Source organism: Gigantopelta aegis, chromosome 5 (assembly GCF_016097555.1).
Source record: "Gigantopelta aegis isolate Gae_Host chromosome 5, Gae_host_genome, whole genome shotgun sequence".
NCBI lineage: Eukaryota > Metazoa > Mollusca > Gastropoda > Neomphalida > Peltospiridae > Gigantopelta > Gigantopelta aegis.
Window position 1 is genome coordinate 31,434,560 of NC_054703.1, and position 14,258 is coordinate 31,448,817.

The window sequence follows — 14,258 nt, forward strand, 5'->3', positions numbered from 1 at the left end:
TGGTTTGAGGTTAGCCCGAGTACTCGGCCATTCAAGAACTATTGTCCGTCCCACATTAATAATTTCAGTTTGGTTTGAGGTTAGCCCGAGCACTCGGCCATTCAAGAACTATTGTCCGTCCCACATTAATAATTTCAGTTTGGTTTGAGGTTAGCCCGAGTACTCGGCCATTCAAGAACTATTGTCCGTCCCACATTAATAATTTCAGTTTGGTTTGAGGTTAGCCCGAGCACTCGGCCATTCAAGAACTATTGTCCGTCCCACATTCTGTCCCAATAATTTCAGTTTGGTTTGAGGTTAGCCCGAGTACTCGGCCATTCAAGAACTATTGTCCGTCCCACATTAATAATTTCAGTTTGGTTTGAGGTTAGCCCGAGCACTCGGCCATTCAAGAACTATTGTCCGTCCCACATTAATAATTTCAGTTTGGTTTGAGGTTAGCCCGAGCACTCGGCCATTCAAGAACTATTGTCCGTCCCACATTAATAATTTCAGTTTGGTTTGAGGTTAGCCCGAGTACTCGGCCATTCAAGAACTATTGTCCGTCCCACATTAATAATTTCAGTTTGGTTTGAGGTTAGCCCGAGCACTCGGCCATTCAAGAACTATTGTCCGTCCCACATTAATAATTTCAGTTTGGTTTGAGGTTAGCCCGAGCACTCGGCCATTCAAGAACTATTGTCCGTCCCACATTAATAATTTCAGTTTGGTTTGAGGTTAGCCCGAGCACTCGGCCATTCAAGAACTATTGTCCGTCCCACATTAATAATTTCAGTTTGGTTTGAGGTTAGCCCGAGCACTCGGCCATTCAAGAACTATTGTCCGTCCCACATTAATAATTTCAGTTTGGTTTGAGGTTAGCCCGAGCACTCGGCCATTCAAGAACTATTGTCCGTCCCACATTAATAATTTCAGTTTGGTTTGAGGTTAGCCCGAGTACTTGGCCATTCAAGAACTATTGTCCGTCCCACATTAATAATTTCAGTTTGGTTTGAGGTTAGCCCGAGCACTCGGCCATTCAAGAACTATTGTCCGTCCCACATTAATAATTTCAGTTTGGTTGAGGTTAGCCCGAGCACTCGGCCATTCAAGAACTATTGTCCGTCCCACATTAATAATTTCAGTTTGGTTTGAGGTTAGCCCGAGTACTCGGCCATTCAAGAACTATTGTCCGTCCCACATTAATAATTTCAGTTTGGTTTGAGGTTAGCCCGAGCACTCGGCCATTCAAGAACTATTGTCCGTCCCACATTAATAATTTCAGTTTGGTTTGAGGTTAGCCCGAGCACTCGGCCATTCAAGAACTATTGTCCGTCCCACATTAATAATTTCAGTTTGGTTTGAGGTTAGCCCGAGTACTCGGCCATTCAAGAACTATTGTCCGTCCCACATTAATAATTTCAGTTTGGTTTGAGGTTAGCCCGAGTACTCGGCCATTCAAGAACTATTGTCCGTCCCATATTAATAATTTCAGTTTGATTTGAGGTTAGCCCGAGAACTCGGCCATTCAAGAACTATTGTCCGTCCCACATTAATAATTTCAGTTTGGTTTGAGGTTAGCCCGAGTACTCGGCCATTCAAGAACTATTGTCCGTCCCACATTAATAATTTCAGTTTGGTTTGAGGTTAGCCCGAGCACTCGGCCATTCAAGAACTATTGTCCGTCCCATATTAATAATTTCAGTTTGGTTTGAGGTTAGCCCGAGCACTCGGCCATTCAAGAACTATTGTCCGTCCCACATTAATAATTTCAGTTTGATTTGAGGTTAGCCCGAGTACTTGGCCATTCAAGAACTATTGTCCGTCCCACATTAATAATTTCAGTTTGATTTGAGGTTAGCCCGAGCACTCGGCCATTCAAGAACTATTGTCCGTCCCACATTAATAATTTCAGTTTGATTTGAGGTTAGCCCGAGCACTCGGCCATTCAAGAACTATTGTCCGTCCCACATTAATAATTTCAGTTTGATTTGAGGTTAGCCCGAGCACTCGGCCATTCAAGAACTATTGTCCGTCCCACATTAATAATTTCAGTTTGATTTGAGGTTAGCCCGAGCACTCGGCCATTCAAGAACTATTGTCCGTCCCACATTAATAATTTCAGTTTGATTTGAGGTTAGCCCGAGCACTCGGCCATTCAAGAACTATTGTCCGTCCCACATTAATAATTTCAGTTTGATTTGAGGTTAGCCCGAGCACTCGGCCATTCAAGAACTATTGTCCGTCCCACATTAATAATTTCAGTTTGATTTGAGGTTAGCCCGAGCACTCGGCCATTCAAGAACTATTGTCCGTCCCACATTAATAATTTCAGTTTGATTTGAGGTTAGCCCGAGCACTCGGCCATTCAAGAACTATTGTCCGTCCCACATTAATAATTTCAGTTTGATTTGAGGTTAGCCCGAGCACTCGGCCATTCAAGAACTATTGTCCGTCCCACATTAATAATTTCAGTTTGATTTGAGGTTAGCCCGAGCACTCGGCCATTCAAGAACTATTGTCCGTCCCACATTAATAATTTCAGTTTGGTTTGAGGTTAGCCCGAGTACTCGGCCATTCAAGAACTATTGTCCGTCCCACATTAATAATTTCAGTTTGGTTTGAGGTTAGCCCGAGCACTCGGCCATTCAAGAACTATTGTCCGTCCCACATTAATAATTTCAGTTTGGTTTGAGGTTAGCCCGAGCACTCGGCCATTCAAGAACTATTGTCCGTCCCACATTAATAATTTCAGTTTGGTTTGAGGTTACCCCGAGTACTCGGCCATTCAAGAACTATTGTCCGTCCCACATTAATAATTTCAGTTTGGTTTGAGGTTAGCCCGAGCACTCGGCCATTCAAGAACTATTATATATGTTATACATAAAACGGACAAAACTTTTTTTCTTTTTTTTAACGACAGGCTAGAGCACATTGATTGCTTATTAATCATCGCTTATTGGATGTCAAGTATATGGTCATTTTGACACAGTCAGAGAGAGGAAACCCGCTATAGTTGTCAACTAGTAGAAAGGGATCTTTTATATGCACCATTCCACAGACAAGATAGCACATACCATGGCCTTTGATATACCAGTTGTGGTGCACTGGCTAGAGTGAGAAATAGCTCAATGGGCCCTATGACGGGGATCGATCCTAGACCGACCGCACATCAAGCTAGCGCTTTACCATTCTGCCCAAAAGAACATTTAAATTTCGCGAATGACCGTTGCCATCTGTAAAAAATAATGTGTGTGAAAATAATGTGTGCGTATAAATTTTGCGACATGAGTTTGGGCGCGAATGATGCTAAATTAATACGCATGCGATCTTTTCCCGGTTTATAGTATATGTGGATACCTTTGGGTATTCTAAATCAAGTTTCCACATTATGCTTTTAATTACTATTTGTATTCATTCAGTCCTTCCATTGGGCTATTTCTCGTTCCAACCAGTGCACCACAACTGGTATATCAAAGGCCGTGGTATATCTATCCTGCCTTTGGGATAGTGCATATAAAAGATCCCTTGCTACTAATGGAAAAATGTAGCAGGTTTCCTGTCTAAGATTGTATGTCAAAATTACCAAAAGTTTGACATCCAATAGCCGATGATTAATAAATCAATGTGCTCTAGTGGTGTCGTGAAACAAGACACACTGTTTGATTCAGTCCTTGATTTTGTAATCACAGGTTAAGCTAACTAACGTTTAACATTTGAACAGCTGGCCCCAATTTTTTAGTGACATCATCCAGTCATAATACAGTGCTTCTAGATTATGGCTAGTGATAATCAGTGTTGGGTTAGTAAATAACTATGCCCGACGGGTAGTGGAACTGCTTTTGGTCAAATGTTGCAGTTAAGTTTATTTTGTAAATATGAATATCCTGCCCTCACCCCAAACCCCCAATGTTAGTGTTTTAAGCTCTCGCTCCCTCTTTAGGTGACATATCTGATTATTACTATTATTTAGGAAAATTATATTAAATTAATGTAAAGTAGGGCTAGTGAATTTTTAATCGTGGCTACAGTAAATTTTTAAAACCACTGACCCCATGGCTACTGGATTTTATAAAAATTCTACAAGCCCTGTACAATAGAGTAAATTGGATAACAATTGAAGGTTTGTAATTATACCAGGATAAACTAATTCACAAATTATTTTCACAGACCCCACACCCGCAGTCTAAAATTGTGCCATCCACCAACATGCCTGATGGTTGGGAGAACGTTATATTGTAATGAATGTAACGGAGATTTAATTATTCAGTTTTCACAGACCCACACACCCAGTCTAAAATTGTGCCGTCCACCAACATGCCTGATGGTTGGGAGAACGTTATATTGTAATGAATGTAACGGAGATTTAATTATTCCCTGTTTTCACAGACCCCACACACCCAGTCTAAAATTGTGCCGTCCACCAACATGCCTGTTGGTTGGGAGAACGTTATATTGTAATGAATGTAACGGAGATTTAATTATTCACTGTTTTCACAGACCCACACCCGCAGTCTAAAATTGTGCTATCCACTGACATGCCTGATGGTTGGGAGAACGTTATATTGTAATGAATGTAATAAATATTTAATTATTCCCTGTTTTCACAGACCCACACCCACAGTCTAAAATTGTGCCGTCCACCGACATGCCTGATGGTTGGGAGAACGTTATATTGTAATGAATGTAATAAATATTTAATTATTCCCTGTTTTCACAGACCCACACCCACAGTCTAAAATTGTGCCGTCCACCGACATGCCTGATGGTTGGGAGAACGCTATATTGTAATGAATGGTAACGGAGATTTAATTATTCACTGTTTTCACAGACCCACACCCACAGTCTAAAATTGTGCCATCCACCAACATGCCTGTTGGTTGGGAAAAACGACTAGACCGAGCCACCAACCGATATTTCTACATCAACCACAACAACGGCACCACACAGTGGGAACCGCCGGTGTTACCGACCCCGCAGTCAGGTGAGTCATGAATTATCTCAATTATAACCACTATTTCTACATCAACCACAACAACAGCACCACCGATATTTCTACATCAACCACAACCATGGCACGACACATGCTAACCTCACAGGCATGTGAGTCCTGGGTCTCAAGTGGTCTCAATCATAAAAAACAAACATATTTATTTGTGTCCCAAAATTTATTAAACGAAGATGTTGTCAGGGCTCGGAACTAATCAGAAAAGTAGCCCAAACTTGCTTTAGGTAGCCCAAAGACGCAGACAGGTGGGTATCAAGTGATCTGAATAATTACAAAGAAATTTATTTTCGGATCCTACATCATACATTAAAGGTGCACACCCTACATCGTACATTAAAGGTGCACACCCTACATCATACATTAAAGGTGCACACCCTACATCGTATGTTAAAGAGACACATCCTACATCGTACATTAAAGAGACACCCTACATCATACATTAAAGGTGCACACCCTACATCGTACATTAAAGGTGCACACCCTACATCGTACATTAAAGAGCCACATCGTACATTAAAGGTGCACACCCTACATCATACATTAAAGGCGCACACCCTACATCGTACATTAAAGGCGCACAACCTACATTGTACATTAAAGAGACACACCCTACATCGTACATTAAAGGCGCACACCCTACATCATACATTAAAGGTGCACACCCTACATTGTACATTAAAGGTGCACACCCTACATCGTGCATTAAAGACACACACCCTACATCATACATTAAAGGTGCACATCCTACATCGTACATTAAAGGTGCACATCCTACATTGTACATTAAAGGTGCACATCCTACATCGTACATTAAAGGTGCACATCGTACATTAAAGGCGCACACCCTAGTTTGAGCCCGTGAAAATGAACACTTAAGTTTATTAGTTAATCTACAAACCTGCAAACACATTTAGCTAAGATTATAACAGAGAGAAGCTAATCTGTGATGTTTAAACGGGGAAATACTGTCTAAAAATAACTAGAGCTTGTCTCGATAGCGTTTTTAAAGTTATGGAAAATGCATTTTGGGGTATTACAAAAAACTGGATGACCAGAACCAGTTCAGGTGTACAAAAATGAATATTCCAAATAATAAAATGTTAGTATTTACCTTTTCGACCTCTACAGACTTTCATCGATATATATTTTTAACATGGTTTTGCTATAACAGTAAAACAAATTTGCATATTTAATTAAATAATGGTCAAATAGTGGTCAAAATGCTAATATTTTTACTTTTTCATCAATTAGCCATGACCAAGTTGAATCTTCCTTTCCTTTACTACGTTATTGTGTTTGTAGGTAACTACACGATCAAGTTGAACCTTCCTTTCCTTTACTACGTCATTGTGTTTGTAGGTAACTACACGGCCAAGTTGAACCTTCCTTTCCTTTACTACTTCATTGTGTTTGTAGGTAACTACACGACCCAAGTTGAACCTTCCTTTCCTTTACTACTTCATTGTGTTTGTAGGTAACTACACGACCAAGTTGAACCTTCCTTTCCTTTACTACTTCATTGTGTTTGTAGGTAACTACGCGACCAAGTTGAACCTTCCTTTCCTTTACTACTTCATTGTGTTTGTAGGTAACTACACGACCAAGTTGAACCTACCTTCCTTTCCTTTACTACTTCATTGTGTTTGTAGGTAACTACACGACCAAGTTGGACCTTCCTTTCCTTTACTACTTCATTGTGTTTGTAGGTAACTACACGACCAAGTTGAACCTACCTTTCCTTTACTACTTCATTGTGTTTGTAGGTAACTACACGACCAAGTTGAACCTACCTTTCCTTTACTACTTCATTGTGTTTGTAGGTAACTACACGACCAAGTTGAACCTACCTTCCTTTCCTTTACTACTTCATTGTGTTTGTAGGTAACTACGCGACCAAGTTGGACCTTCCTTTCCTTTACTACTTCATTGTGTTTGTAGGTAACTACGCGACCAAGTTGGACCTTCCTTTCCTTTACTACTTCATTGTGTTTGTAGGTAACTACACGACCAAGTTGGACCTTCCTTTCCTTTACTACTTCATTGTGTTTGTAGGTAACTACACCAAGTTGAACCTACACGACACTTCAGTTGAACCTACCTTCCTTTACTACTTCATTGTGTTTGTAGGTAACTACACGACCAAGTTGAACCTTCCTTTCCTTTACTACTTCATTGTGTTTGTAGGTAACTACACGACCAAGTTGAACCTTCCTTTGAACCTTTACTACTTCATTGTGTTTGTAGGTAACTACACGACCAAGTTGAACCTACCTTCCTTTCCTTTACTACTTCATTGTGTTTGTAGGTAACTACACGACCAAGTTGAACCTTCCTTTCCTTTACTACTTCATTGTGTTTGTAGGTAACTACACGACCAAGTTGAACCTTCCTTCCTTTCCTTTACTACTTCATTGTGTTTGTAGGTAACTACACGACCAAGTTGAACCTACCTTGGACCTTTCCTTTACTACTTCATTGTGTTTGTAGGTAACTACACGTTGAACTACGACACTTCTTGTGTTTGTAGTTGAACCTTCCTTTCCTTTACTACTTCATTGTGTTTGTAGGTAACTACACCTTCCTTTCCTTTACTACCAAGTTTTGAACCTTGAACCTTTCCTTTACTACTTCATTGTGTTTGTAGGTAACTACACGACCAAGTTGAACCTTCCTTTCCTTTACTACTTCATTGTGTTTGTAGGTAACTACACGACCAAGTTGAACCTTCCTTTCCTTTACTACTTCATTGTGTTTGTAGGTAACTACACGACCAAGTTGAACCTACCTTCCTTTACTACTTCATTGTGTTTGTAGGTAACTACACGACCAAGTTGGACCTTCCTTTCCTTTACTACTTCATTGTGTTTGTAGGTAACTACACGACCAAGTTGAACCTTCCTTTCCTTTACTACTTCATTGTGTTTGTAGGTAACTACACGACCAAGTTGAACCTTCCTTTCCTTTACTACTTCATTGTGTTTGTAGGTAACTACACGACCAAGTTGAACCTTCCTTTCCTTTACTACTTCATTGTGTTTGTAGGTAACTACACGACCAAGTTGAACCTTCCTTTCCTTTACTACTTCATTGTGTTTGTAGGTAACTACACGACCAAGTTGAACCTACCTTCCTTTCCTTTACTACTTCATTGTGTTTGTAGGTAACTACACGACCAAGTTGAACCTTCCTTTCCTTTACTACTTCATTGTGTTTGTAGGTAACTACACGACGACCAAGTTGAACTACACGACCAAGTTGACCTTCCTTTCCTTTACTACTTCATTGTGTTTGTAGGTAACTACACGACCAAGTTGAACCTACCTTCCTTTACTACTTCATTGTGTTTGTAGGTAACTACACGACCAAGTTGAACCTTCCTTTCCTTTACTACTTCATTGTGTTTGTAGGTAACTACACGACCAAGTTGGACCTTCCTTTCCTTTACTACTTCATTGTGTTTGTAGGTAACTACACGACCAAGTTGAACCTTCCTTTCCTTTACTACTTCATTGTGTTTGTAGGTAACTACACGACCAAGTTGAACCTTCCTTTTTCCTTTACTACTTCATTGTGTTTGTAGGTAACTACACGACCAAGTTGAACCTTCCTTTCCTTTACTACTTCATTGTGTTTGTAGGTAACTACACGACCAAGTTGAACCTACCTTCCTTTCCTTTACTACTTCATTGTGTTTGTAGGTAACTACACGACCAAGTTGAACCTACCTTCCTTTCCTTTACTACTTCATTGTGTTTGTAGGTAACTACACGACCAAGTTGAACCTTCCTTTCCTTTACTACTTCATTGTGTTTGTAGGTAACTACACGACCAAGTTGACACGACCTTCCTTTCCTTTACTACTACTCATTGTGTTTGTAGGTAACTACACGACCAAGTTGAACCTACCTTCCTTTCCTTTACTACTTCATTGTGTTTGTAGGTAACTACGCGACCAAGTTGAACCTTCCTTTCCTTTACTACTTCATTGTGTTTGTAGGTAACTACACGACCAAGTTGAACCTTCCTTTCCTTTACTACTTCATTGTGTTTGTAGGTAACTACACGACCAAGTTGGACCTTCCTTTCCTTTACTACTTCATTGTGTTTGTAGGTAACTACGCGACCAAGTTGAACCTTCCTTTCCTTTACTACTTCATTGTGTTTGTAGGTAACTACACGACCAAGTTGAACCTTCCTTTCCTTTACTACTTCATTGTGTTTGTAGGTAACTACACGACCAAGTTGAACCTTCCTTTTCTTTACTACTTCATTGTGTTTGTAGGTAACTACACGACCAAGTTGAACCTACCTTTCCTTTACTACTTCATTGTGTTTGTAGGTAACTACACGACCAAGTTGAACCTACCTTTCCTTTACTACTTCATTGTGTTTGTAGGTAACTACACGACCAAGTTGAACCTTCCTTTCCTTTACTACTTCATTGTGTTTGTAGGTAACTACACGACCAAGTTGAACCTTCCTTTCCTTTACTACTTCATTGTGTTTGTAGGTAACTACACGACCAAGTTGGACCTTCCTTTCCTTTACTACTTCATTGTGTTTGTAGGTAACTACACGACCAAGTTGGACCTTCCTTTCCTTTACTACTTCATTGTGTTTGTAGGTAACTACACGACCAAGTTGAACCTTCCTTTCCTTTACTACTTCATTGTGTTTGTAGGTAACTACACGACCAAGTTGGACCTTCCTTTCCTTTACTACTTCATTGTGTTTGTAGGTAACTACACGACCAAGTTGGACCTTCCTTTCCTTTACTACTTCATTGTGTTTGTAGGTAACTACACGACCAAGTTGGACCTTCCTTTCCTTTACTACTTCATTGTGTTTGTAGGTAACTACACGACCAAGTTGAACCTTCCTTTCCTTTACTACTTCATTGTGTTTGTAGGTAACTACACGACCAAGTTGGACCTTCCTTTCCTTTACTACTTCATTGTGTTTGTAGGTAACTACACGACCAAGTTGAACCTACCTTCCTTTCCTTTACTACTTCATTGTGTTTGTAGGTAACTACACGACCAAGTTGGACCTTCCTTTCCTTTACTACTTCATTGTGTTTGTAGGTAACTACACGACCAAGTTGGACCTTCCTTTCCTTTACTACTTCATTGTGTTTGTAGGTAACTACACGACCAAGTTGAACCTACCTTCCTTTCCTTTACTACTTCATTGTGTTTGTAGGTAACTACGCGACCAAGTTGAACCTTCCTTTCCTTTACTACTTCATTGTGTTTGTAGGTAACTACACGACCAAGTTGAACCTACCTTTCCTTTACTACGTCATTGTGTTTGTAGGTAACTACACGACCAAGTTGAACCTACCTTTCCTTTACTACTTCATTGTGTTTGTAGGTAACTACACGACCAAGTTGAACCTACCTTCCTTTCCTTTACTACTTCATTGTGTTTGTAGGTAACTACACGACCAAGTTGAACCTACCTTTCCTTTACTACTTCATTGTGTTTGTAGGTAACTACACGACCAAGTTGGACCTTCCTTTCCTTTACTACTTCATTGTGTTTGTAGGTAACTACACGACCAAGTTGAACCTACCTTTCCTTTACTACTTCATTGTGTTTGTAGGTAACTACACGACCAAGTTGAACCTACCTTTCCTTTACTACGTCATTGTGTTTGTAGGTAACTACGCGACCAAGTTGAACCTTCCTTTCCTTTACTACTTCATTGTGTCTGTAGGTAACTACACGACCAAGTTGGACCTTCCTTTCCTTTACTACTTCATTGTGTTTGTAGGTAACTACACGACCAAGTTGGACCTTCCTTTCCTTTACTACTTCATTGTGTTTGTAGGTAACTACGCGACCAAGTTGAACCTTCCTTTCCTTTACTACTTCATTGTGTCTGTAGGTAACTACACGACCAAGTTGGACCTTCCTTTCCTTTACTACTTCATTGTGTTTGTAGGTAACTACACGACCAAGTTGAACCTTCCTTTCCTTTACTACTTCATTGTGTTTGTAGGTAACTACACGACCAAGTTGGACCTTCCTTTCCTTTACTACTTCATTGTGTTTGTAGGTAACTACACGACCAAGTTGGACCTTCCTTTCCTTTACTACTTCATTGTGTTTGTAGGTAACTACGCGACCAAGTTGGACCTTCCTTTCCTTTACTACTTCATTGTGTTTGTAGGTAACTACACGACCAAGTTGGACCTTCCTTTCCTTTACTACTTCATTGTGTTTGTAGGTAACTACACGACCAAGTTGAACCTACCTTCCTTTCCTTTACTACTTCATTGTGTTTGTAGGTAACTACACGACCAAGTTGAACCTACCTTTCCTTTACTACTTCATTGTGTTTGTAGGTAACTACGCGACCAAGTTGGACCTTCCTTTCCTTTACTACTTCATTGTGTTTGTAGGTAACTACACGACCAAGTTGGACCTTCCTTTCCTTTACTACTTCATTGTGTTTGTAGGTAACTACACGACCAAGTTGAACCTTCCTTTCCTTTACTACTTCATTGTGTTTGTAGGTAACTACACGACCAAGTTGGACCTTCCTTTCCTTTACTACTTCATTGTGTTTGTAGGTAACTACACGACCAAGTTGGACCTTCCTTTCCTTTACTACTTCATTGTGTTTGTAGGTAACTACGCGACCAAGTTGGACCTTCCTTTCCTTTACTACTTCATTGTGTTTGTAGGTAACTACACGACCAAGTTGGACCTTCCTTTCCTTTACTACTTCATTGTGTTTGTAGGTAACTACACGACCAAGTTGAACCTACCTTCCTTTCCTTTACTACTTCATTGTGTTTGTAGGTAACTACACGACCAAGTTGAACCTACCTTCCTTTCCTTTACTACTTCATTGTGTTTGTAGGTAACTACACGACCAAGTTGAACCTACCTTCCTTTCCTTTACTACTTCATTGTGTCTGTAGGTAACTACACGACCAAGTTGAACCTTCCTTTCCTTTACTACGTCATTGTGTTTGTAGGTAACTACACGACCAAGTTGGACCTTCCTTTCCTTTACTACTTCATTGTGTTTGTAGGTAACTACGCGACCAAGTTGAACCTTCCTTTCCTTTACTACTTCATTGTGTCTGTAGGTAACTACACGACCAAGTTGGACCTTCCTTTCCTTTACTACTTCATTGTGTTTGTAGGTAACTACACGACCAAGTTGAACCTTCCTTTCCTTTACTACTTCATTGTGTTTGTAGGTAACTACACGACCAAGTTGAACCTACCTTTCCTTTACTACGTCATTGTGTTTGTAGGTAACTACACGACCAAGTTGAACCTACCTTTCCTTTACTACTTCATTGTGTTTGTAGGTAACTACACGACCAAGTTGAACCTACCTTTCCTTTACTACGTCATTGTGTTTGTAGGTAACTACGCGACCAAGTTGAACCTTCCTTTCCTTTACTACTTCATTGTGTTTGTAGGTAACTACACGACCAAGTTGAACCTTCCTTTCCTTTACTATATGTTATTGTGTTTGTAGGTAACTACACAACAAAGTTGAAGGATGAACCAACTGCGTCGTCATCAGGGTTAAAGCGATCGTTTTCTTCTCCCGACTTGATGAAGATAAACGAACAAGAAACCTTTCCCAGTGTTGACCGTGCGGGTAAACCAGCTGAGAGGTGAAGACCTATTAAATAATAGCATAGTCGCACGGGCTCCCATTTATTCATATTAGCATTACTACGAAACAGCTACATTGTATATAGGTTTGCAAATGAATCACTACACATTTTACATGGATTACAACTAATTTTAAGGGTAGAATGATGAAAATAAATGGTAAAAAAAAAGTCTCCGGTTAGCACAATTTGCCTGAATATTTGCCCGAATTTGAGGTTTTGCTCCTGCACTAGTTGCCCCCCTGCCCCCTGTTTCGTACACTTATGAATAATAACAGTACAATTAATATATTTTAACCAACCTCGGTGGTGTCGTGGTTAAGCCATTGAACATAAGGCTGGTAGGTACTGGGTTTGCACCCCGGTACCGGCTGCCACCCAGAGCGAGTTTTAGCGACTCAGTGGGTAGGTGTAAGACCACTACACCGACCTCTCACTAACCACTAACAACTAACAACTAACTCACTGTCCTGGACGGACAGCCCAGATAGCTGAGGTGTGGCCCTAGGTTGGCAGGTACAGGGTTCGCAGTTCGCACCCCGGTACTGGCTCCCACCCAGAGCGAGTTTTAACAACTCGGTGGGTAGGTGTAAGACCACTACACCGACTTCTCTCTCATTAACCACTAACAGCTAACTCACTGTCCTGAATAGACAGCCCAGATAGCTGAGGTGTGGTCTAAGGCTAGTAGGTACAGGGTTCACAGCCCGGTACCAGCTCTCACCCAGATGGGTAATCTTTATCAATAATGTGTGTTTTTCATTACAGATTTCAGACTGATGTTCGCCCACTGAAGCCGGTTCAGAGAGTGGTCAAGAGACGCGACCTCAACCCAATCTATGGAAGTGTGGTACAGCTTAATTTATTATAATTTATGATAATTTATGATAATTTATTATGATTTATGACAATTTATGATAATTTCTCAGTATTTATTATAATTTATTATAAGTTGTGATAATTTGTCAATATTTATTATAATTTATGATAATTTGTCAATATTTATTATAATATATGATAATTTGTCAATATTTATTATAATATATGATAATTTGTCAATATTTATTACTTAAAGGGACATACCCTAGTTTCAACCCGTGAAAATTAACACTACGTTTAATTAATCTACAAACCTGAAACACATTTGGATGAAGTTACAATTGAGGGAAACATGAGTCTGATTTTGAAATGGTGAAATATCCTCTAAAAACGGACTAAAACGCAACTCCATAACTGTTTCTTCTCAGACGCATGTGCATTTTTAAAAATATGAGAAATGCATTTTGTGATATCAAAACCAACAGGATGACCAAAAACACTTCGAATGTACGGAAATTTATAATTATAAACCATAAAATTTAAGTAAAGTATGATTTCAGTTATCAAAAACGGCCATAATAGTCAAAAATATAACTTAGTGTTTAAAAACTAGGGTATGTCGCTTTAATATTTAAACAATATTTTATTACCGACCAACAGGCATATGCATATATTAAGGCCTCTCCCTAATGTTTACAATACAAAGTGTACCATTTGCGGAAAAGATAACAATGATAGTAATTAGATATTTACAAACAAACAGAAAGAAACAAATGGTGTGAGAGAGAGAGAGAGAGAGAGAGAGA

General features: G+C 39.8%; 1 protein-coding gene across 1 annotated transcript in view; it reads left to right on the forward strand.

Moving 5' to 3' along the window:
• LOC121373615 (ubiquitin carboxyl-terminal hydrolase 8-like) overlaps positions 1-14,258 on the forward strand; it is a 77,365-nt gene that overhangs the window by 40,510 nt on the left and 22,597 nt on the right. The window contains exons 13-15 of the mRNA XM_041500313.1: positions 4,811-4,963; positions 12,492-12,633; positions 13,402-13,483. Coding sequence (XP_041356247.1) covers positions 4,811-4,963; positions 12,492-12,633; positions 13,402-13,483 — 377 coding nt within the window. The remainder of the gene's footprint in view (positions 1-4,810; positions 4,964-12,491; positions 12,634-13,401; positions 13,484-14,258) is intronic.